Raw genomic sequence first — 26,404 nt, 5'->3', positions numbered from 1 at the left:
ACAGTTGCTGTACAATAATTTTTTTATCAAGTTTTCAAAACGTTAAGTGTGCCAATAAAATATTACTCATAAGTTGAAAACGAAAGCCAGTAGTCATTATAACCAATTAAGTATCTTCTTTTCATGTCTTATTATTCTGTTCTTGTCATTATGGTTGGGTTGTTGGGGTAGGCCAGAGGCTGGCTTAAGCTGGGAATCAATGCCCCAAAATCAGGTGTTTCTTCACGACTGAACGACTGCTGCTCCCACTCTAAAACCAACACACCCTACAAGATGAAGTGCCCCAACGATCTGCATGCACTATTTCACATGACCCCCCCTGGGAAATTATTACAAAAAAGTAAGAGACATTTCGGCAGAGCACGAAGGAAAAAAAAAAAACATTAAAGAGAAAATCTCCCCAGATTTGTCAGCCTTGGGTTATACTATGATAAGAACATCGACATGATTGATGTCACATCAAGTGAATAATATACGGCAGTTATGAGCGAAAACTCCTGCAAAACTTGAATGACTCATTTTCGCACTGATTAATCACCGAATTTCATTCTTTTGTTTTCTTCATTCCGTCCCATTACGAAGCACTTTTTTTTTTTTACTCCCAAGCCCGGCACTTCTTTTCTGTAGATGCCTGATATCTTTTTGGAGTGCTTCTCCAACGATTTTCCGCTAAAGAATATCCTAAAGGTCACACACATGTATCATGGAGGATTCTTTCTCCATGCATGTATTCAGTTCTTGGGTCGTACATGTACCAATGCATCATAACTTGTGTAACTAGTACTTTGAGCACTAACTTCTCGTCATTGTTTTCAAATGTATCCACTCTATAGCACCTTCATATCTTCAAGAACTCATTTCTTTCAAATCATCCGCCTATGCCACCCGCTCATCGTTCGACAAAACACTTCTTCACATCAGTAAAAAACTAAATCACGCGCAGGAGATCATGCCTGCTCCCCGGCTCTGGAATTCCCTTCCCCGTAACATCCGGGAAGCCAACACACTGGAACGGTTCAAAAATATGCTCAAAACCCATTTATTTATTTAATCTGCCCATTTTTGTTTTTGCTTGTACTGTTTTTTTGTATCTTTGTCTTTGCATTATTTGTTTCTTTGTACATTGTAAAGCGCTCCGTTCTTTGTGGGGCGCTATATAAATGCTTTCATTATTATTAACTTGCTGGTTTACTTGCAAGTTGCTGGTATGAACAACAACAACACCAACAACAACAACAACAACAACAACAACAACAACAACAACAACAACAACAACAACAACAACAACAACAACAACAATAAACAAAAGCAGGTCAATGCACTATGGTTTATCAATCCAATACTTTTTTTTCACTGTGCATAAATGTATGTAAGGTACACTTTTCTTGAACCTTTCAGCAATTATAAAAGATCACACTTCAAAAGCCAACCCTTATTTTGAATACTAGAAAAACCAATTAACACCTGCATCTTAAATGCTGTGAAAGTTACACAATAAGTGTTTGAGTCAACAAAGTCGCTGGTATTTTCTGAGAAAGTACTGTGTACCCAGACCATGTAACATCAAGTTGTTCTTTTAAGTGTAAAATCCACTTTCAATTTAAAAAAAAAAAAAAGTGGCATTATAATCGTTTGAGTTGTACGACTGACTCATATACGTGTATGTTTGTAAAAACACTAAATGGGGTTATATTTCAAGAAATTACAGATGATATGTTTCAACCTTTATTGAGAACGTTTTTTTTTGTTAATATTTTCAGCAAGAGATTATTTTTTTGCCCCAAAATATGAGTTGAAAGACATTGTATCATACTGGGTAATTGTGTGTGTATGTACACTATCTGAAGATCTAAGAATAGATGTCGTCATGAAGTTGATTTAGCTGTTTGGTGTGCATTCATGAAAGGCTGCAACATCAATAAATGTCAAAGTTTATGCAAAGCTTCGACCATCAAAATAGAGGCTGGGATCTCCTTCTCAGTCTTATTTTGATTTCAGCTGTCACAAAGTGATTAGGATACATATTACTAGCAATCCTTTACCACCAATCATATCGAGATTATATATAAAGATAAAAGGTAATTACTTTCCAGCTTTTCTGGATACCTTCCCTTAATCCATTGCTCCTCTTTTTGCTACAAGTGGATAGGTTTTTTACTACTTGTTTAGGCCTCTGATGTAGGTCTGGTTTAGATCGAAAGCTAAATACATCTACCCTACTTACTAGAATTAAAAATTTTAAGATGGGTTAATTTCTTCAATTGACATCAAATTTATAGTGGGCGGGCGTTTTTGAGCAAGTTGTACATCAACACCCAATAATTTAAATTGAACACGGACTTGGAGACTTATTCTCCCAATCTGAGTGCACGACCCCCTTCTTCCTAATCTTCAAAATAAAGTCAAAAATAGAATCCTTCCGACAATGCAGAGGAGTAATTACTTTCTGTGTTATCATATCACAGCAGTGCCCCCGTCGCTAAATTACATCGCCAGTCCCCTCGCATCAGCGTTTTTTGAACCACAAAATGTTAATTTCCCATCTTGCAAAAACAAGGACAACCGATCAGGCCCAAATCTCAGTGCCCGGCAAAGAAAAACACCCCCAAGACCAGTCAGGCACGGAAACACACAATTGAGAAATCACAATTTTATCCCGAATCAATACGGCATGGGTTCGCCCGGCTTTGGAATGCCTGGACAAAATCTCTCCTAAGTCTCTGGAGTACAATCCGTATGATCTTTTGAGGATTTTGGGGGTCTTTGCATTCCATTGCGGCATTTTATTGAGTAATTTAAATTTCCATCAGTGGCGTCACAAGGGAGCCAAACTTGGCAAAATTCGCATTAAAACCCGTCTTGAGCCAGTGTGGTTATTTTAACGGGGAGGTGCCAATTCGGAATGAAAACAGCCACTCTTATTAGTCATGCATGAGTGACCTAAGAAAATAGCTCAAAAAGGGAGTGTCTTATTACTGTATAAAGCGTATGAAGTCGCAATTGATTAATAATGTATAAGAAGTGCACTACGAAAATGGAACGTAAAATTCCTTAGAGACAACCAATTTTTTAACAGCGGGAGAAGTGTGCTCATCTGGGAAAGATGAAAATAACAATTCTTAGCAAACTTTATGTCTGGCTGCTAAGAGTCAGGGGAGAACTAGAAGGGGGAACAAAATCAAGAAAATCGTGATACAAAAAGTTCCTCAATTTGTAATCCTTTGTTTCACTTTTATTTTCATGTGAAATTTGTTGATGTTTTGCATCCCACCAAAGACAAAGGGAATGTTCAAAATATGTGATACAAATTTTAAAAGAGAAAATGTCTACCTTTTCACAATAAAAACCAAATTACATTGATTCTTATATTATAACACATCAAGAAAGACATTTTCTAAGACTGAAAGGCAGAATCTCAAAAACAACTGTTTCTCTGAAAAAAAACATTACACAAAAAACACAATGATAAAAAAATAAGAACATTTTTAAAATGGTAATTAACGAAAACTGCCCTTTGTTTTTTTTTTTTTCTTCATAAGACAGTCTTTTGAGTATGCGCTTGCATGCCATAATTTCACTGAGGGGGACTATTGCCTCTATGCCCCTGGTTATAGACAACTATGAAAGTCGCACGCATATTCAAACTTCCGGCAACAAGTTAGTCAAAACCTATGAGTTTTACGTGTGTTCAATTCTGTTTCTACAAATCAGTTTAAACGAGGTTAATGGCTATAAAAATCGTATCCTATTGTCCGAAAAGTAACATTTTCACCATGAAACTATAACGGTAAAAAAAATTAACCAGAAAACCTACAACTTAACCTCAGAAAACTCTGTTTCCGGTGCCAAACTGATGTTCAGAAACACAAATTTGGGCGTTATTCATTGCCTCATTTGAGGGGGAAAATACCTTGGCCAACCAAAGTACTGTATCACCATGCTGCCTGCACACTTCTACTGTATCAAGTCCCGAATACTTCTCAGAAATTTCCCTCCATCCAACAGTGCTGTTCATTTAATACATCATCAAGGCAACCAAACAACAGCCCGGATTATTTTCCACCATTAACAATCAACAATCACCATGAATAAATAATGGCCAAACAAGGCAAACCAGAAAGAGTAAAGACTCTCTGAAAATAAAACTCAGGGTCATTTGATAAATCTTCCCTTGAGCGAACACTTTAAACAAGACTTTGAAGAAGAGAAGTTTGCAAAAAAAATGTAATAGTTTTTATGAAGGGTTTTGTAAATTTTGTACTTTTTCTCATGTGACTGTAAATCTTTCTTCATACATGTTTACCAGTTTTTTTAAATGACCCTTTGAGCTACTGCTAATTATTATTATTTATTTTTACCAACAAATAATACAAAAATTAATAATTTGAAGAAAAAAAAGAGAAAAAAACTATTATCACCCCCTCAAAATACAAATACAAAATCAAGCTGCAAGTAAATAACGATGTATTTTTATCAAAGAAAAATTCCAGTTGCCTGTTTTCCCACATCCTATGGAATGCTACAAAAATCACATGCTGACTGTAATGTGGCCAGATCATCACAATTTTCCATAACGTATCTTATTTGCTTTCATATGGCACTGAAAGCAAAAATAGGTACAATGTAATTTGAGAAATACTACTCCTAGTACATTTGTCCCTTCCTTTGTCTCACAAATGTGCTACATATGTTCTGTAAGATACGCTTTCAATTAATTACATAGTTAAAATCTAGATGGGAAAAAATCCATACATAACACACAACACATGGACACTGTACTACATTACAACTGACCACACCACACCATTACACACAGTTCATTCTTTGCCCAAATAAGCCAAGTTTCCGACCACAGTGTCCAACAATGTCCAGTGTATGCAACAAATTTGCATACTCAATAAAAAAAGGGCCAGGATCTTAGCAAGCAACAAGAACAGCCAATCAACGGAGGTGCTTGTTGGTGCACATTACATAAAACCCCCAATCTTTTCTTATACCTATTGTCCGCCCAGGATGGCAGATCAATAATATACATAGAGTGTATTACTATGACAACAGTGGTAGACTTTGTAACAAGACAATGAGTCTGTTGCAAGCTACAACCTAAAAAGGTTAAACCCAAAGCCGCTGGCATTTACTGTTTGATTAAATTCAATGGAGGGTATTATCTGCTGTTATGTAACCAAAGTTGATTTTAGCTTTGCTCCAAAAAGCATAATATTCATGGTGGAAACAGTTTTTTAAAGGGCTATTGGAAATGGCAGTTTGTATAAATAGCGTGAGATGTCAGCTACGCTTGAACAAAAATGATAAATTGCTGTCTAATAAAAGAATGAAATAAAACCTTTTTGTTTATTTGTGAGTGAAAACGTTACACTGTGAGATCAAGGGTGTAGAATCACAAGTCATGTACAAAGTATTAGTTTCTATGCCCATTTTGGTTTCTACCAGGAAAAAAATAGCTAATGGCATTGAATTCCAGGCAGGAATTTTTCGTTTTGGAAACTAGATACGTTTTCAATTTCTTAGCAAGACCTGCCGAAAAGTCTTCTTCTTTTTTCTTCTTTTAGGTATGCGTAGCCGTTTGAAAAACACAAGGAAAATCAATACAAGGACGGTGGCAATAATGTGCATATAAAATAGGTCAACAGGCCCCACGCCATGACTTGAGTATATGGTTATTTCATCCTTTCATTCAAATGGCAAAAATTTAATCTATCGTATCATTTGCTTAAAATATACCATCCCGATTGACGTCATAGGCCTGCCAGCTCAGCTCTTTATTTGATACACACACACACACACCATAACTTGACTTTTAATTAGAAAATGCCGTTAAACAAGCTGAAATGAAGGCCATTTCTGGAGGTTTCTGGATCATCAAAAATAATTAAATTTCAGGGGATAAAATACTTGGGAGTGTGTATAAATCATGACTAAAAAGGATTACTGTGCGTTTCATCATGTACATGTATTATGACAAGAAGACTTTGCCTTTTAGAGGATTTTTTCTTTTTGAAGTAGTTTTTAAATAAATCATGAATCAACTGAGAACTTTTGTAATTGTATTGTTAAATTAATGACAGCACATTATAAATAGAGACCTCAAGGTGTGATGAACTATACATATAAACCATAAGTATGGTTAATTTATTACTATTTTAGATCAAATTGTACAAGTACTATCTGACTTTGCGAACATACATTTTCAAAAAAAGTTACAAATTTTAGCGCATTATGTCTGAATAATATTGAAAAACCCACAAACAGTAAATGCAGGTACCAGATCCCATTTCCCCATTATAAAAATATACATCAATTATGATATAATACACACTTTATCCACAGTGCATTCTTTGTACTCTGATAAATGGCTTGCTGAGTGAAGGTCATCATTTTAATTGCGAGTAAGACATGATCAGCATGACCCCATCGTCCATCCTCAAAAACGATGAGAGACTGAGTCAAGAAAATATCATTTACACTATGTACGACTTGAGCTACATGTTAGTGTAGTGTGTAGCAGGGTCTGGCCATTATAAAGGCAGTGGACACTATTGGCAATTACTCAAAATAATTATTAGCATAAAACCTTACTTGGTAACAAGTAATGAGGAGAGGTTGATACATAAAACATCGTGAGAAACAGCTCCCTCTGAAGTGACGTACATGTAGTTTTTGAGAAAGAAGTAATTTTCCATGAATTTGATTTCGAGACCTCAAATTCTAAACTTGAGGTCTCGAAATCAAGCATCTAAACGCACACAACTTCGTGTGACAAGGGTGTTTTTTCTTTCATTATTATCTCGCAAGTTCGATGACCGACTGAGCTCAAATTTTCACAGGTTTGTTATTTTATGATTATGTTGAGATACACCAACTGTGAAGGCTAGTCTTTGACAATTACCAATAGTGTCCACTGCCTTTAAAAGGCAAACCAGTAAGTAATCTTTAACAATTTTTGTAGACAAACGCCAATTATTCAAAAGAATTTTGTTTAAGAGTGGGCATTGAGGTGTCTAAAAAAATTAAATGCAGTCTGAGAGTTTTACATTGTACAACAAATTCTGACCAGGACTTTACAATGCAAACAATACCTCTGTTAATTTCACCATAATTGGTTAATAATTTTGAGACAGATAGACGGAAGTTTTGATCATTAAAAAATATCAGACAAACAACAGATCCTGGATGATGAATGCTAGGGGCCTAATTATAAAACACTGTGGGAGGGGATGCACTTTATTTTAGAAGTTCATTTTTTTTAAAAGTATACTTGACTGAGAGAAAACGGAGTCATCTATAGTAATGTGTTTCTTTGCTTCGAAAAAAAGCCTTTCGAAAATAACATTTGACACATTTTTAAATGACGGAAAGCAAAACCAAAACCAAACTGGTAATACTTGGAGGATATTATTGGGTGCTTGTGTAATTTTATTTCATTGTCACCGTCTTCAAAAGCTGGTGGATCAAGTGGTCAGGTTTGAGAAAGGTTGACAGCTGGCCAATTTATTTGTATTAATTTTCACGGTTGTTTTTGGATAATTAAACGGTAAGAGCTCAACTTGCAATAAACTGGGATTCATTGAAACTGGGCTGGAATTCAGGGGAGGCGGCCTACCAGTTCCTGCCTTTGCCCTAGTATAGTCTTGGCCTTAGTGCCCATTCAAAAGTTTCACATAGGCTTCAAAAGATTTCTATCTAGACTAAAGATTTTCACATGGATGTGCCATTTGCAATAAGTAAAATGGCCTTGCCCTCTCAAAGAAGAAATTCCACACAGCCTGCTCATAATTAAAGTGAGGTCAGGCTTTATGATTTAAGGATGTGTTTTGAGAAAGAGAAAATCTGGAATAAAATGGGGAACTTACACTACATGTAAGATAAGAAATTACGACAACCACGTTATTTAATAACTTCACAGTTTAAGTCCTTCACATTTACCATATAAATACATTGTCTTGTACACATTGGAATCAGTTAAAAAAAACTGACTGCCACAAAAGCCCTTTGTCTACATCTTACAAGCAGTGATCTAACTCAGGGTATCAAGGAAATGGCCTTGCCTTGGGTTTTTTTCACACCTGGACATCACCAGGGAAAGCTAACATACAGGTTTTGATAAAAAAAGGGCTGCTGAAAGGGGACAAAAAAAAAAACACTGTCAAAAAGGAAGCAATTGCCGCATTAAGGAATGGAACACTACAGTAAGATTATCAACTTAGTCACAAAGACCGACAAAACATCTAATATAGAGATGATTTTTCATTTACAATATCTATCCATAATGATTTGTTCAAATAACAATCAGTGTAGCAATTATGCCAGCTAGATATAATCAATTCATTGTATTTAGCTCAGGAGCAGACCTTTGTTCGGTGTGATTTTGATCAGAAACCCACCCCTCACTGCCCTCAGCGCATGACACATTTTCTTCTACCAAAGTTTTATATCGCCCACAAAATTAAACATTGCCACTACGTGAAATGGCCCAAAGATTTTAGTTTGATGCTTTTGATCGAGTTGAGCTAGTCAGACAAAGAAAGTGTCAAGCAATTTCGTATACTGCTTTTGAAGGTCGGAACATTAATAAAAAAAAATTTAAATTCACAGACTTGCACATAACTTACAGGTATAAAGATAGTGATGGTGGAAACTGGAAATCGTCCCTTGATCAAAGTTAAAGACACTGGACAGTACACTACTGGTAATTGCTAAAGACCGGTCGTCTCACTTGCTGAATCTCAACATATGCATAAAATAACAAACCTGTGAAAATTTGAGCTCAATCGGTCGTCGAAGTTGCGAGATAATAATGAAAGAAAAAATACCCTTGTCACACGAAGTTGTGTGCTTTCCGATGCTTGGAAAATTAATTCTTTCTTGAAAACTACGTCACTTCAGAGGGAGCTGTTTCTCACAATGTTTTATACCATCAACCTCTCCCCATTACTCGTCACCAAGAAGTTTTTATGTTAATAATTATTTTGAGTAATTACCAAAAGTGTCCACTGCCTTTAAACAATCATTTTTGATCTTGCAAGTGCAAAATATTTTGTTTGGAAACAGTGACAACCTATGGGTTACTTTCTTGGGACAGTGACTAATTGAAGTTAAACTTTCACAGGTTTGACTTTACACTGGGTTGGGTCACACAAAGTGTGGAAACCGCCCTTTGACAATTAGTAACTCAAAAGACAGAACTTATTCTGTTTGGATGGGGACTTCTTCATACGCCGAGAATTCTGTGTTGTCGTCCTACAATACAGAGCGATGAAACAGAGACCTTACCATGTTGATTCATATCCCTACTGGGATTTGAACCTCATGACCACAAAAGGTGAACGGCAAAGGAAAGTGCCACTTTGCTCACCTGATCCCCTGCACATGGAGCAAGTATCAGGCGCACAAAGGTCCTGTTATTGTTAAAAAGTCTATGGACAATGACTACAACCTAAAAACTTGGATAAAAACAAGGTTACACCGGGGAACAAAACTGAACACAATAGCTCCAAACAAACAGGAAAACCAGTCATAACAATAAGTCATAATATTATCAACATTCACCCGATTCTATGGAGTCTCCTACACAATATTAAAACTTGGTCAAATCAGAAAACTGCATGTTTAGGTTTTGGTGAGAGATAGTCCTGTGCATTGTATATCAATACAGTATGCCTGTGAAGAAACTCTGTTCATAAAAAAACAGTTGATAAAAACTGAGTAACATGCTTTGTACTAAAGTTTTCTTTGTATTATTTTGACATAACTATACCCCGAGTTATCAAGCCAATTGACAGCATTTAGTGTTGACATCTATGGGAGAGACTCTATATTCTTACCGACATATGAATTTACTGTCAAGCTAAAAAAAAACTGCAACAATACTTTATAAGGTTACGACTAAATGCAAGAAAGTTCTACAAAATTCTTTTAATACAAGTGGCCCACATTGGCAAATGCCTAAGACCATTATCTGCACTTTGTGTGACCAACACCTCAATCGGTCGTCGGAGTCATATGAACATAGTGAAAAGACCCCATCACTGACTTCGAACCTTGGATCACACTCACAAATTTATCAAAACTCGTTTACAAATGTACTCATTTGTACCTAAAAAGGCAGTGGATACTTCTGGCGATGGTCAAATCAAAATGCTGTTTCGCTGGTAGATATAAAAGCACTCTCTTTAACAAGCACACAAGTAACACTAACCAACACTAAAACACTCACAGACAATGTATCAATTAACAAATTTGAGGAAATACTGCTTCGCAACTGAGATGTGCGCGGGAATACTGGATTATCTTTTTCGTGTTTTCTCCTCCAAAATATTCTTGGCTCACATGCTAATGGACAGTGACCTTCTTTTTATTGATTTGTTGTTTTGAGAGTCTGAAAATGTCGTACAGCAAACCAGCATTTTGTATGAATTTACAGTTACCATCAAGTGTAGGATTTGGGAAAATAAAATTTAACATCTGTTCTGCCTGTCTTTTCTTTCTTAAAAAACGTGCATTTTATTTACCATTTTAGACAAAAACAAACAAAATAAAAGAGACATTTTCCAACATGACCATCTTAATTACACAATACAACACGTAAGCATGGTTAGTAATGTGTGAACCTTTTTTTTCTTTTATCAACCTTAAATTTAAATTCTCCGAAAATCATTACAAAAAAAATGTTTTGTCAAAAAAAAAAATCATCATTTCGAACGAAATCAACCCAAAATACATTTTTAAATCCAACTGTTTCTGTAGCCAATTTTGCATGACAAATGTTACTTTGAGAAGTAAACAATCGACTCGGATTGACAACTACACTTTGATGATTAACAAGGGTTGTCATATGTGTCAACAAGTGATGGAAAATTGAACAAAAATCTTACCAGAAATCAAGCGTCGAGACCCGTGTTCTGTTCCCCCGTTGCGTGTGTACAGTCTGCGGGTTAGTTGTCGTCTGATTTCGTGTTGTGTGTTGTGTTTCACGTACATTTCTCAAATCTCGCTGATTTGCTGCGCAGAGTGCATGACCGGATGACCCATCCTCGATCACTAAATTATTTCATTCATGACCACAAAACGTCGCTGGTGCCAATATTTATAAACTCGCTAGCGTACAACATGCCGGGAACCAGTTACATAATCCCCCAAATAAAATGAAAAATGTTATTTTCAGTCAGTTTGATTTGATATTTAATTGATTTCTTAGTACTGTATACTATATGAGTCCGTCGGGCTGTTCGAGACATGTTTTTGATGTTTCTTTTAAGTTAAAAAAATGAATGGAATGAGGGTTAAATTATGACGGTCACCATGTCAACCCGCCATCTTGAATGTACACAATTTTGTTTCATTCACTGACAAAAAGTGACATCGTCTGGAGTGGGGAAAGATTTTAATCTGAAAACGACGTTTCCCAGATCAAAATGTCTGATTATTCAGAGCAAGAATATGACGAAGATCAAGAGGGGGTTGAAGAGCCTGAATTGGGGGATGAAGAAGGCGGAGAAGATGAGGCTGCAGAGCAGGAAGAAGAAGAGGTTTGTGTGACATTTGAAGTCGTCTGCTTTGCAATTTTGCCCATGGTTTGTACACACTCACACTGTCATGACTGTCATTGACTGGCACTGTGGCAGTGACACTGACAGTGACAGTGTGACCGAGTGAGTGACACAGTCACAGATCGGCATCAGTCGGAGATCTAGTCATTAAAATAAATAAAATAGTGTGTTCAATTCAGTGTTAGTGTACAGTCCGGTGCAATTTTGGGGCATTTGTTTGGTGCATGCATTTTTCACTTCAGATAAATTTATTTTTGATAAATTAAAATTAAATGGACTTTTTGAGGTTTTTTTTTAATTCCTGCAAAATGTTCTAGGCCTTTATGGTGGTGCCACATGAAAAGTTATCAAAAACTGCAACTTAAAAATTTCAAAATAATCTTATCTTGCAATGCAAGTTGCAGTTGAAAAACTGAAACGTAAAATTAAATTTAAAAAGAGTAACTTCAGTAAGTCATGCTTTCCAACCAAAGACTCTGCGAGAGTTGACACAAAACAAAACAACAAAGAGAATTATGAATGTTAGTTCGCTTAACATTTACTTGTTTTCTAAACATATGATATGGACACTTTTTCACACTGTGCTTCTTTTTTGGGCTGTGATGTGATGTTCGTTTAATTTACAGTTGCAATAAAATCGTACCCCAACCCTATTTCTAGAACAATGCAGTTTCGTTCTGCTATCATCTCCCGTAACAGGAGACGATAGCGGAACAAAACCGCATAGTTCTAGGAGTATCCCAACCCCAACCCCGAATAAAGTCCAAATGTTTTGATTTGTCGTTTAACAAATGTGTCATAACTTAAACAAATCACAGTTCAGCGAGCTAATCTGTTGCGTTCTTTTTGTGTATTTTTTCTCCCAGAAACTTCCAGAGAATCCACTGACTGAAGATATAGTTGGAGAATGTTTGTCTTTATTAACTAAGATCGGTAGTGGCCTAGCACATGCCTATGTCAGGCTAGATGTAAAAGACAGGTATGTCAAGGTGTCAACATACTTTCCTCATTGACCCGGTCAAAGGTCAAATTATATTTACAGAAACAGAAACATGTATAGACCTAGACTTGTCTCAAGTCCCAATCCCATGAGAGTCCTTTTACTTTCAGTCCCATCGCCTAACGTTAGAAAACTTTTGCGCGGTCGAGATCCCCAAACCATTCTTGGGACCACAATAGCTCCATTTTTATGGTTAAGACGCACTGCTAATCTGCTTGTTTGCTAAATGACACGATTTGTTCAGTGACCTCTCGCACGAGAACGGGACTTGTATGACCATGTACAATCGACTTTCGTTTAAAAAAAAAGACCGCCGGACAAGCCTGTTCTCCTTGTAATATCCGAAGCGTGTAATATCCAAACGCGGTTATATCATTACACTATGCACAAAGTGCAAGACTAAATGGCCGCATGTGTACACAGATAAGGCTGCTGCAAAACAGTAGCAAAAAACATTTATTAACCGGAACCTGGTATTATGTGAGCACATAATAACGGGAATCAACTGTAATCTGTTTACAAAAAGAAAAACCTTCCTCATTGTAGTGCCATGTACCAAGAAAAACTGCTTTGCTCTCTCAAGAATGAAGTATGAGGGCAAGACAGGTATTTGTTGTTGGGCGGGGCTTAATGAATTTGTCCATCACAAGGATGGGGAACAACAAAATATTCTCCATCACCTAATGCAAATTTAACATCTATTAAATAAATGTGGTACCTGCTGCTAAAACATAGGATTCAAACTGCCTTAAGCTACCGGGCAATCAAGGTGGTCTAGTTTGTAAGACATACTCTTTAATAATAATAATAATAATAGACAACATTAATAAAGCGCATAAGCAGTGGCATCAATCGTTAATTTATAAACATTTAAATTATTAAGCTACACAAATAAAAAACTGATTAAATACCTTAGGCTACATGCTTAAAATATTTACAAAAATGCAGGAACAATAAAAGTTATTAACTACCAAATTGTTAACACCGTTAAACACAAAGTACTAACATCCCCCTAAATGTATATACAAAACGGTGAAGAAAAGCATTGCACAGGCCATGGATGTGAATCCCACCTAGGTAATATGCCTATGAATGTCACAAACCTGTGAAAGTTTAGGCTCAATCAGTCATCGGAGTCGGGAGAAAATAACGGGAAAACCCACCCTTGTTTCCGCACGTTTCACCGTGTCATGACATGTGTTTAAAATAAATAGATAATTCTCGATATCGAGAATTGATAATTGTTTTAATGTTTTCTCAAAAAGTAAAGCATTTCATGGAATAATATTTCAAGAGAAGTCTTTCACCATTACCTTCTGTAAACCCTGTAAGTTATTTGTAAATCTGTGAACTTTTAATTTGTTTTCTGTTCCGAAAGTGTCCAATGGCTTTAATGTTCTTTTTTTTTATTTACAGAGAAGTTACCGACGTCGCAATTCTAAGTTCTTTCATCCACCTCCGGTACGTTGACCTGTCAATGAACATGCTTCATGACATTTCACCTTTGAACTCCTTGACCCACCTCTTGACCTTGAAATGTGAGCGTAACCTTCTACAGTCGGCCCAGTTGGACGAGCTACCTTATCTCCAAGTTGCGAGCTTCTCGAATAACCGCATCACCTCAACTGAGGGTATCAACCATCCACTCTTGGAGTCACTCAATTTATCTTGTAAGTAAATTTGAGGCTTGGTTTAGTCTCTAGCTTAGAGAGAAAATATGCAGTAGATCGCAGGTTTTGTAGCCCATAATTTTTACGGGACCAGAATTATGTTTACAAAACATAAAAAAAACTGAATTTTTTTTATTTGCTGAACCTGTACAAAGCAGCAAATGCATAAAGGTCCTCTGTTGCCCTGGTCTTTGCCTTGGTGCCCTTAGACTTCAAGATTTACAATTGAAGTGCCCTTGAAAAATAAAAATGGCCTTGCCCTCTCAAATATGACAAACCAGGCTTGTTGATAAATATTTAAAACATTGTGTGCTTGAAAAATTCCAGACTGCATGTCCTGTTTAGTTGTGGAACTACTGACACAGAGACCTAACAACACAGTGCTAAATAAATATAGATCGCCATGGTGAAAAAGGGGTAAAACAGTTACTTTATAAGGGTTTACAAGGTGGTGCAGCCCACTGGGCAGCAACTGCCAGAAACACTGGGGGTGAACCCCTTCTCTTAACAATGTGTAAAAATGGGTTATATAAAGTGCGGTTACTGGTCAACCATTCACCAATGATGGCGGCCTGCTCTGAATGGGGAACAAACATCTTTAACTATGGAGTTTTGTGTGCCTTGTTGAATTCTAATTATTGGTTTTGTTTTACAGTCAATGAAATCAGCATGGTAAGCGGCCTACAGCCCTCAAGTCTTGGACGACTTCACACACTGGAGTTAAGGGGCAACAGACTAACAACAACTGCCGGCATCTACCTACCAAATTTGAAGAACTTGTTTTTGGTAAGTACATCAAGTTTTGTCTAGTGTCTTAAGACTGCTAGTTGCGATGAAAATGGTTGCCCATGTTTTTGAATGTCAACAAATGTTGCATTGCAGCCGATTTCACAAAACGCTAGGATTAATCCTAACTCGAGTTAGGATGAATAACCCGTCCTAACTTAGGATGGGTTCAATGCGTCCTACGTATTTCGACACGGAACTGAACCCGTCCTAAGACCTAAGATTAATCCTTAGTTAGGAAGAATTTGGTGAAATCGACGGCTGGGATGGTATCAAATACAATGGTAATTTACAACATATTAACACAAGGTAAGAAACTTGAAAAAAAATTCTTCCACTCAAATGATGATTCTATCTATTGGAAAGTTAGCACATTACAAAATTTGATTTCACATTCCCTTACTCTTTGATTGATGTAAAATTTTATTTGGTTTTTACTGATCAAAAATGTACAGTCAAAAACCCAATTTCTGTCTCAGTGATCTTTTTTTGTGCGCAAGTTATAAAATATGTCGTCATTTGATAATCTCATACTCAAAAGATAACATCTTGTTCCCGCGACAACTTAGTTGTAACTCGTTTGAACGATACTATCTCCCGGCCAGGAGCTAAATATACATACTCCTTTCTCGTAGTACAAGATTTTTTGTCATCGGACTTGGATAGTATCTTGTTTCTACTTATTTTATTTCTGGGCTGTGAGATAATATCTCGTTCCTTTTTTAGTGATTAATTTTTTTCCTGTAAACAATATATTGCTACACGGTGAAAACAAAATTATTTTTGTGCATGGCATCTCCCAGGTTCCATGTGACAGGAAAATTTGCGAGACCAAATTTTTTTAATTTTTTTTTTATATTTTGGTTTGAAAACACAAAACATGGTCGGTTGTATCACAAGTCAATACTAAACTTGACATCATTACAAAATCAAACATTAGGTATTACAAAGAAAATCAAAAACGTGGGCTAGCCCAGATATAAGAATCAGCAAAAGTAAAAACGTATCACACAAAGATTTCCAATGGAAGTGATTTTTGCAAAGTGAAAGTGTTCTTTTGAAGACGAAATTCCAGGCATGACACATACTTAGTTACATACAATTGGTAAAAATCGGAAATGTTGGATTTGATTAGAATTTAAGATGTTCTCTAACGACGAAGAGATACAGGATACACACTCTGGTTCAATGAACCTATGAAATTGGGCCCAGTTATTCAAGTGAAGATTTGTTATTAATAGCACTAGGTAATTACTGAAAATAATTGTCAGTTATACAAACTTACTCAGTAACAAGCAATGGAGAGCTGTTGATAGTATTTAGATTTAGATTCAGAATTAGATTTTGAGGTCTCGAAATCAAGCATCAGAAAGCACACAACTTCATTGGAGAGCCGTTTATAGTATAACACATTGTGAGAACAACTCCCTCTGAATTAACATACCGTAATTTTCGGATTATAAACCGCCGGCGTATAAACCGCACTTCCTCAAAATATACAAAAAAATATTTAGATGTCGGCGTATATGCCGCGCGGCGTATAAACCGCGATCAAAATAAAAAAAAACATGAAAAAACTAACCTCAAAACACGGAAGTGAAGTACGCAAACCTGCCGCGTTACGGGTGATTTTTTATCTCACACTATCAGTCCTGAGTTATATTTTTTTTCCATCAACAACCCTTTTCAAGAATTTGAGATTTGATGATCGGTTGTGTTGGCCATGTTTTGTGAACTTCTTTGGCAACAAACTCTCCGTGAATCAAAGATCGGTCGACAACGCACACCGAGAAATAGTTGAACTTTGCCCTGCATCGCATCGCCCTCTGTTGACAAAAGTTGTTCACGTTTGATTAGACTGGGCCCCGAGCCTCAAAGCGTGGGTCCGACGTTCAAGCTCCCCGTTGTACAATGGGCAGCAGCTCTACTCGATCCGTCCGAAGTCTAGCCAAGATTTTATGAATGGAACTATCACCGGCCAATCAACAACGGCCAATCATCAAACGGCCAATCACCGCATGCGTGAACACTTAGGGGCCGTGCTTGTTTTCGGTCCTCTTTGTGGCAGTTTTTTGAGAATGAGGTAATTAATTTCTCATTCAAATATTTAGGCCTACCTACTTCTGTATAATCATCACAAAACGCAAAGACATTATCCAATTTCGTCGATGAAAATGTCAATCAGAAATGATTATGAAACAGAAAATGTAGTTTTGTGTTTAGAATTTGGGATACTAAAACATACTACATACCTTTATTAGGCATCTGACAGCACACAAATGTGTGCAATAGAGGGTGTTTTTCTTTCATTATTCTCTTGCAACTTCGATGACCAATTTAGTCTAAATTTTCACAGATTTGTTATTTTATGCATATAAAGTTGGGATACACCCAGTCAGAATACTGGTCTTTGACAATTACCAAAGACGCCCAGTGCCTTTAAATTTAAGGCTGTTTTTGTGGCAATCAGCCCAGTTGGTAAGCCGCAACCTGAGTTTTTTTCAACACGGATATGTCGGATAACCTGAATTTTTGTTTGAATTTTTTTCCTTCTTCAATCTTTAAACCCGGTTCTTCCTCCTTTTTTCAGGAATCAAAAAAAGAAAATTCAAATGTTTAAGTCCGGGATGTGTAATTGTTTCATAACAACAAAATAGTTAGTTTCAATGAGGTGATTCTTAAAGACAGTGGACACTATTGGTAATTGTCTAAGATTAGTCTTCACAGTTGGTGTATCTCAACATATGCATAAAATAACAAACCTGTGAAAATTTGAGCTCAGTTGGTCGTCGAAGTTGCGAGATAATAATGAAAGAAAAAACACCCTAAAGCACCCTTGTCGCACAAAGTTGTGTACTTTCTGATGCTTGATTTCGAGACCTCAAATTCTAAACTTAAGGTCTCGAAATCAAATTTGTGGAAAATTACTTTTTCTCGAAAACTATGTTACTTCAGAGGGAGCTGTTTCTCACAATGTTTTACACTATCAACCTCTACCCATTACATGTACTCGTAATCAAGAAAGGTTTTATGATGATAACTATTTTGCGTAATTACCAATAGTGTCCACTGCCTTTAAGTGTATAAATAGGATCAATTCTCCAGAAAAAATGTTTCCAACTGAAATGCCATACTCATGTCCTAGACACATTTTTTTTTTTCTGGCGGGTGGGGGGGGGGTACAAAACTAATTCATTAGACTGCACTTCCTTTCATCTAATACAGGATAGCTTCGCTGACAAATATCTTGTCCTTGACATGACTTAGTATAACCAGGTTCCATATAAGACTAGTTCTGCATACACATGCTGAGTGTTTCCTTAAGATATTATGTAATACCCAAGCAATTAATGATGAATCACCCGCAAGTATTGACTAATTTCATTGTCGGTAATTTTTCTCTTTTTTTGTGTGTAATAACGACGTTAAAGGTGTTTCTGTTTTTTTTACTTTATACGAAATTTTGTATCAAGGATCCTGCCATGCTTGTTGACATTTCATAGTTTAGTGCAGATTTATTATTGTTATTGTTATAATTATATATATTTTTGCAAAGACATAATTGTTCTCAAAAAGACTAAACACTTTTTGAATGCCCCAAACTGCAGGTAGTAGTATAGCTACATTAGGCGTTGTGCTTATTTATAGCTTTTTGGGTGAAGTACCCCAGCAGGCTAGTAAATTGTGCGTTTAACTTACCCCAGGAAATTTCAAGTAGCCAATATTTGTAACAAATATTGCAAATTATCTTCTGATGGTAGTGATAACAACCAGTTCAGTGGTCAAATGAATAATCGCACACTAAAAAAAATTAACATAATTCAATCATGTATTATTCGCATCTGAAAAGGAAGAAATAAGTAGTTTTTTAGTAGCCCACAGGGTAAGTTGAGAAGTGGTGCTTTTAGTGGCACATATATAGCTTTTTTTTTGCCATAGCGATACATGCTAGGCTAGTGTTAGGGTGCGCTCTCAAGAATTATACAGTTAAGATCAATCTTAGCTCGTTCTGAAGCTCGGCCCAAGGGCAACAGAGGCCGTGGCCTCCAGATCAACTCTAGGACTGAAACATAAAAGTAGTTCGAGTTGCAGTTCTTTTTTAAAGGCACTGGACACTATTGGTAATTACTGAAAAAATAATTGTTAGCATAAAAACTTGTTTGGTAACGAGCAATGGAGAGATCTGTTTTTAGTATAACACATTTTGAGAAACAGCTCCCTCTGAAGTAATGTGGTTTTTTGAGAAAAAAATGAATTTCTCACTAAAATATTGGAATTGAATTTAAGGCCTCGGCTGAGGTCTCGAATTTCAGCACCTGAAAGCACACAACTTGCGCGACAAGGGTGTTTTTTCTTCCACTATCTTGCAACTTCAACGACCAATTGAGTTCAGCGTTATACAGTTGTTGTTTTTTTAAAATGTATATGTTAAAGGCAGTGGACACTAATGGTAATTACTCAAAATAATTATTAGCATACAACCTTTCTTGGTGACGAGTAATGGGGAGAGGTTGATAGTACAAATCATTGTGAGAAACAGCTCCCTCTGAAGTGAAGTAGTTTTCGAGAAAGAACTAATTTTCCACGAATTTGATTTCAAGACCTCAAGTTTAGAATTTGAGGTCTCGAAATAAAGCATCAGAAAGCACACAACTTTGTGTGACAAGGGTGTTTTTTCTTTCATTATTATCTCGCAACTTCGTCGACCGATTGAACTCAAATTTTCACAGGTTGGTTATTTTATGCATATGTTGAGATACAGCAAGTGATAAGACTGCTCTTTGACAATTACCAATAGTGTCCAGTGCCTTTAATGATGTGCCTTGCTGAAATTGTAATGTATCACAGTCCGAAATAATTTAATACCAGGATATTGTCATTTTGTTGCAAAAGGGGGGGAAATTGGTCTTTTTGAAAGATTAATTCCTTCCTGAAAGATGTAATTGGGGGAAATATTAAAACATTATTGAAATGATTTTTGTTCCTCCTAAAGTCATGTGGTTTTTGTGATACTGATAGTCAATGAAAGAAATATTAATTGTGAGCATTGCCAGACATGTGATTTTGTAAATAAAACTCAACAATGAATCAAGTGAAGTTAAATAACATGTATACTTGATTGTGATTTCCTATAACAACAGTGTACACTTCAGAGATAAGATATTATATGAAAAATGACATGTTAGTTATTGATTTTTTGGCCTGACACTGATCCCATCCCATAATGGAAAGGGGCAAAAATGAAATTCTTCAGTTCCCGGTAATTTGATTTTCCCGAGAGAAATTTGGGCATTGAGGCAGTAATTTTAAGTTCATCGAATTATGAAACTTAATCCTAATCATAAGTAACCCATGAATTTCATTAAAGACACTAAGTTTTTTTGTTTCCCTGCAAAACACCTCACAGACTGAAATATCCTTGGGCCCTCCTAAGAGAAAATTGTGCAGTGACACGTCCCCGTTACTTATACATTATGTAAATATCGTCATCAATGTCCCCTCTTAGAAAAGGCCGTGGGTTTTTATACAGGCTAGGCATAACTGAAAGAGTTAAAAAAAAGGTGGACGGAAAAAACGTCTAATCAAAACCTTGTGCAAATTGACTCGGTAAATCATGTTAAAAATTCAAGAAAAAAACAAGGAATAGATGTAATTGCATAATCCCATTTCCTGCAAGGGTAGATAGAACCTGGCGGACGCTGTGGAAGTGTCGTCTTATTAATATCCATATAATTTTGATTGTGTAGTTATTTTTTCTTCTTCATTCATTTTTATAACCGGCGGCAAAAAATGCAGTGGCATGAGACGTTATTGAGATTGTTAAAGTTAAATGTTTATGAGGTGTTTTTTTTTTTTTTTTCTGAGGAATTTTATGTCATGACGAATTTGTCTTTGATTAGATTAGGTTGAAATGTTAGCTGATGATACGTTGTGGGATTGTAAATCTCGCTAGATTGTATTGCCAAAGAGTTTTGATAGATGGTTTATTTCTTGAGGCTTTGGGGGGGGGGGGGAGTTTGTTGTCAGTTTTTTACCCTCTCCTTGTTTCCATCATGTGATTATTTAATTTGAATTTTTATAACTTGATGAGTAGCTAGGTTCATCAAACGGTTGCTTGATGACATTCAATTCAATAATACGTTTATTCCATACAAAAGAACAATTGTGAGAATTAAACAGCACATAGACATGTAACAAAATCTAAAGCGCATTAAATTGTACAGAAACAAGATAATCCCTTAAAGCCATTATACACTTTCGGTAAACAGTATTGTCAAAGTCCCACACTTCGTGTATCACAACTAATATATTAGATAACAAACCTGTGAGAATTTAGGTTCAATCGGTCATCGGAGTCGGGAGAAAATAACGGGAAAACCTATTCTTGTTTCCGCGCGTTTTGCCGTGTCATGACATGTGTTTAAAATAAATCCGCTAACGAGAATTTATATTGTTTTAATGTTTTCTCAAAAAGTAAAGCATTTCATGGAACAATATTTCAAGAAAAGTCTTTCACCATTACCTTCTGTAAACCCTGTAAATTATTTGTAAATCTGTGAACTTTTTTTCTTTTTTTTCTGTACCGAAAGGGTATAATGGCTTTAAAGCAAATAATAAATAAATAACTAGGAATTACCTATGTACAAGAGAGGAGCGAGACCATGAGGCTGTTAGAGTAAGCCAAGACATCAATATATTCATAATTTGTTTTGGAAACTTTGTTGCAAGTTGACCAAGTTGAGCATCCTGAACAACTTTCATGTGTGAACCTGTCGTCGATTTCACAAAACTCTTCCTAACTTTAGACTTATCTTAGGACTTAGGACGAGTCCCAATCCTGCACTGTAGTATGCAGACCTTAAGATTAATCCTAAGTCAGGACGAGTTTCCCGTCCTAACTCGAGATAAGACGAGTCCTAACTCTTTGTGAAATCGACCGCTGAAGTACTAAGTTTCTCAAAGAATCTTAACAGTCTGTTATGAGTTGAATAGACCGATCCAGTAGGCTCCGCCCACGACGCACGTGTGAGCAAGAACACGTGGGGCTCTCCAATGCCTTTCTGCACAACTCTGCCGCGCGCGCCAAGATACGCGCACGCATGTCGGACCTTAGTGTCGGACCTTCGTTGCATTGTGATTGGTCAATACGCAATGGGGCGGAGCTTAATGGATCGGTCTATTGTCACTGTCATCAGAGCTATTTGTATCTAGACAATCACTTTCTGCTTAGCAGTTAGGACTGACTTTCTTCTATACATTCATCTTCGCCATCAGTGAGTATATGGCCAGAGCCCAATTCAATAAAGCCTGTGAGCTCAAAAACTTGCTTAGCACAAAAGAAACTCAAATTACAAGTCAAAATACCTTACAGTTACCAGTCCTGTAACTGGTATCCTTGTCTTACTTGTTTACCAAAAGGATTTTCTGCTTATAACAGCTTAATAAAATACTAAGTAGCTTGTGTGTCTGCTTAGTGCACATCTCTATGACGTTTACCAACATGCGTTAAAGTAATTAGCATATTTCATGGAAGGATCTATTGTCTATAACTAAGAACGGGAAAATGAATACTATTAGAAATTATGGATTTATAATTCAATTGAATTAAATTATATTCATATATTTTAATCAGTCATCCCGTCTTTATTAAAGGGAGGAAATCTCATCTCAAAAATTGAAGGTCTGGAAAGAATGGAACATCTGACGACCCTTCACCTCCGCGACAACAAAATCGTGAAACTGGACGGCTTCGCAGAGACTATGAGCCAACTGCAGTATATCAACTTGAGAGGAAACGCCGTAACGGACGTCAAGGAGACTGTGAAGATGAAGAGCCTTCCTAAGTTGAGGGCGCTCATCCTATCTGGTAAGTCCTCTCCAAGACTTTAAAAGCAAACAACAAAATAATCTCAGAGGGAAAGTACCTCAGAGTTTCTTTAGAAGAGCAGATTCACTTTAACTATTCACTCATTTTCGACAAACAGTGTTGGCCTTTCGCACTGGCCTCCTAAGCCCAAGTCTAACACTCAAACACTCTACTTCACTTGGTCAACCAAGTTGATCGATCAAAGGTCTTCATGGGGCATCCTCGTCCAGACAAGAGCTGGGCATCGACCTTTCCAGAAGTTGTAGCAAATGTCAACAGGGTCAAAGAGCAAGTTCCGATGGCTCAGATCCCAGTTGTGACACTTGCATCCTTGGGAAAGGCACCTAACAATAGGAGACTTTCCAACGCTAGGCGGCAGCAGACATACCGGGTAAATTTCCATTGTTTACGTAGTTCTGAACATGCGCATAATTCTGAGAACAATAGATTTACCCGGTAAGTCTGCTGCCCTCTATCGTCCCAGAAAGTCTCCCATTAACGAGTAACATGCCTGTGATATTTTTTCACTGGACTCAGGAAAGTACTGAGTATTAAGTGCTAACACACACATCAGTGTATGGGTAAAACCAAAATTAATATTAACAATTATTATTGGTTCTCATCACCCAGATGGGTGCCTGCAAGGGTAGAGAATGTGGAATGTGGAATGGTTAGCCTTTATGGCTAATGGTGCTGCTGCATAATCCTAAGGAGTTGAGGTGGTTTCAGGAATGTCTGAGACCAACTGACCAGGGCCCAATGTCATGGCTCTGCTTACCGCCGAATTCTGCGCTTACGATCACGATTCCCTGCTTACGTCCAAGCGCTGAATTTCTGCGCTAACCTTGTATATGTAGAATACCTAGTATGTGCAGAAGCCAAAATGTACCGCTTACCCTTGAATTACACTTGCTGTAAGCACAGAATTTTTCATGCTTCCATAAGCGCCGATTCTGTGCTTACGGTAAGCAGAGCCATGAAATTGGGCCCAGGGGTAGTAATATTTAAAGGCGCTTTGAAACGATGTTTAAAAACACATACTCAATGCCTATTTCTTGTTTGTAGAGTGTCCATGCTCAGATGAGGATGACTACAGGATGGAGGTTCTCATCAATCTCAGAAGAGTCGAGAGACTAGACAAAGATGAGTACAACGACGAAGAAAGACAAGAAGCTGAAGATTTATACGAACAGAGGAGGGCAGAGGAACTGGCAGCAGAGGTAAGAAATAAGATGGGCTGTTTATACACAAATATGAATAGATTGGCCAATAAGGGTCAACTATTAGTATATTGATCCCAAGGGTCAGCAATAAGTAGCTTGATCACAATAAGGGTCAGCAATAAGTAGCTTGATCACAATAAGGGTCAGCAATTAGTAGTTGGTTACAACAAGGGTCAGCTATTAGTATTAGTGGCTTTGTCCCAATAAGGGTCAGCAATAAGTAGCTTGATCACAATAAGAGTCAGCAATTAGTAGTTGGTCACAACAAGGGTCAGCTATTAGTATTAGTGGCTTTGTCCCAATAAGGGTTAGCTATAAGTAGCTTGGTCCCAATAAGAGTCAGCTTTTAGAATTAGTTGCTCGGTCCCAATAAGGGTCAGCAATTAGTAGCTTGGTTCCAATAAGGGTAAGCTATTAGTATTAGTAGCTTGGTCCCAATAAGGGTCAGCTATAAGTAGCTTGATCCCAAAAGGGTCAGCAGTTAGTAGCTTGATCCCAATAAGGGTCAGATAATAGTAACTTGTTCCCAAATAGGGTCAGATTATAGCAGCTAAAATTTAATGGACTCCATGATAACCCTAAAGTCTTTTTTTTAAGCTTCTGGTGAAACCTGACGCTATTAAACCGCTTCTGCAGAGCCACAAGGTTTTATTTGGTTGGTATGCAACTTTGCAACAGCTCATACTATTTTGTACTTTTCTTTCTACTCAACAACTATCCAGGGGACTGAAGAAGTTATACACTCTGACACAGAAGACGCTTGAGGTACATGCTTCGTTTTAAAAAATATACACAGCTACGACTTATACATCATATTGTGCAGACTACGAGTTGCCCCAAGCAAAAACCAGATGGACCTTTACTCTGCGACGTCACAGTCATGACTTTTGCCAACCTAAGAAAAAGTATGAGTAGTCTTCACTCACAATAAAAATACAACAGTTTATCATTTAATGCTATCAATTTACCCATATGACTGGTAAATCAATTGTGCTACTCAAAACAAAAAGTGCACATGTTCTTCCGTTTGAAAAAGTGTTAAAGTCTGTGAACCCCAAGGCAGCCCAAGTGGTGGACAGTGTTTGTAAACAGAAGAAAGGCTTATAAACCTAGAAAGCCAATGGATAGATATTGATTCCTTTTCCTGTAACGATTTGCTGCTTAGCCAAAATAAGCAGATACCAGTTACAGATTGTACATGTGACATCATATTTGGGCTGGTAAGTTAAGTCTCGTAAGCACTAGTTTGTTGTGCTTTAATAGCTATCTTTGTGCTGCAAAACAGCTCTATGATTTGGGCCTAGAGCCCATTCACAGAGCTGTTACAGTCAGAAAGTAATGCTGAGCAATTTTCTGCTAAGCAGAAATTAGCAAAGTACCAGGCCAAATTGTACGTGTGACATTATGGTTCGGCTGGTAACCATATTCTGGTAAGCATAATTTTCTTGTACTTTGCAACTTGTTGTGCTAAAAAGCAGCGCTGGGGCCCAGGCACAGGTCACAGGTTTAAGTTGGAGACTGTTTACTTTTAATGGTGAAGGTGAAGTGAGCCCTCTTGTGGTGAAACGCAGAAAGGCAAAAGTTTGTCATGCATTGAAGTAAAGTGAAGTTGCAACAACGTTAGCAACAGTTTTATCCATAGCTGTAAGCACCAATTTCAATATTGCCTGAGACTGGGTTTGCCATGGGTACAAAGCTTCCATAATTCAAAAATCCATCCGAAACAAACAAAAATCGTATCATTCCATACAAAAATGGTCCTTGGGAATCGAGCTTTTCTGCTACGTCAAAAATCAACCAAGGTGATCAACCCACCACACACTAAAAGATAAGTTTCTTAGGACGTGTCTGAAAAAACGACTTCGGCTACAGCTACGTCTAGATCAGCGCGTCTACCAGTGTTGAAGAATAGGCAGACGCGCGCGATCTAGCCGTAGCTGTAGCCGAAGTCGCCGTTTCGGACACGGCCTTAGTTGAGTTGTTCACATCAATCTCTTCCCCTGTATCAACTGTAATCTTACATCTGTGGTCAAGAGGTAAAATAGAATGTATAATTGTTGCTATTTTTACAAAAAGAAAATACACAAGCTCCATGTATATATACAATTAATATGAATTTTGATACATGTAGATATGTTAAATTTGCATTGGGGATAAAGAATATTATATATAAATGATAACAAAATTGGTCAAGTTGATGTATCTATGTGTAAATAGTGTGCAAAGGTTTTTTACTTATTTCGATAATACGTCCTGAAAGACTTGTAAAGATGTGAATAAACAACCAATAA

The 26,404-nt window shown here is 37.0% G+C and overlaps 1 protein-coding gene across 1 annotated transcript; it reads left to right on the top strand.

Annotated features, from left to right (window-relative positions):
• Window positions 1-11,352: 11,352 nt before the first annotated feature.
• On the top strand, window positions 11,353-26,404 carry LOC117302304 (leucine-rich repeat-containing protein 23-like). Its single transcript, XM_033786194.1, has 7 exons — window positions 11,353-11,546; window positions 12,434-12,546; window positions 13,984-14,237; window positions 14,893-15,023; window positions 22,677-22,890; window positions 23,956-24,110; window positions 24,836-26,404. Exons 1-7 carry the CDS (start codon window positions 11,433-11,435, stop codon window positions 24,875-24,877), a joined length of 1,023 nt encoding a protein of 340 aa, XP_033642085.1. The 5' UTR covers window positions 11,353-11,432; the 3' UTR covers window positions 24,878-26,404.

This window comes from Asterias rubens, chromosome 18, assembly GCF_902459465.1.
Source record: "Asterias rubens chromosome 18, eAstRub1.3, whole genome shotgun sequence".
NCBI lineage: Eukaryota > Metazoa > Echinodermata > Asteroidea > Forcipulatida > Asteriidae > Asterias > Asterias rubens.
This window is presented reverse-complemented; position numbering and strand designations above follow the sequence as displayed.

Coding starts and splice junctions, on each gene's coding strand:
- LOC117302304 (XM_033786194.1), top strand. CDS start 11,433: ATGTCTGATTATTCAGAGCAAGAATATGACGAAGATCAAGAGGGGGTT. Junction 12,547..13,983: donor AGGCTAGATGTAAAAGACAG/GTATGTCAAGGT, acceptor TTTTATTTACAG/AGAAGTTACCGACGTCGCAA. Junction 15,024..22,676: donor ATTTGAAGAACTTGTTTTTG/GTAAGTACATCA, acceptor TCTTTATTAAAG/GGAGGAAATCTCATCTCAAA.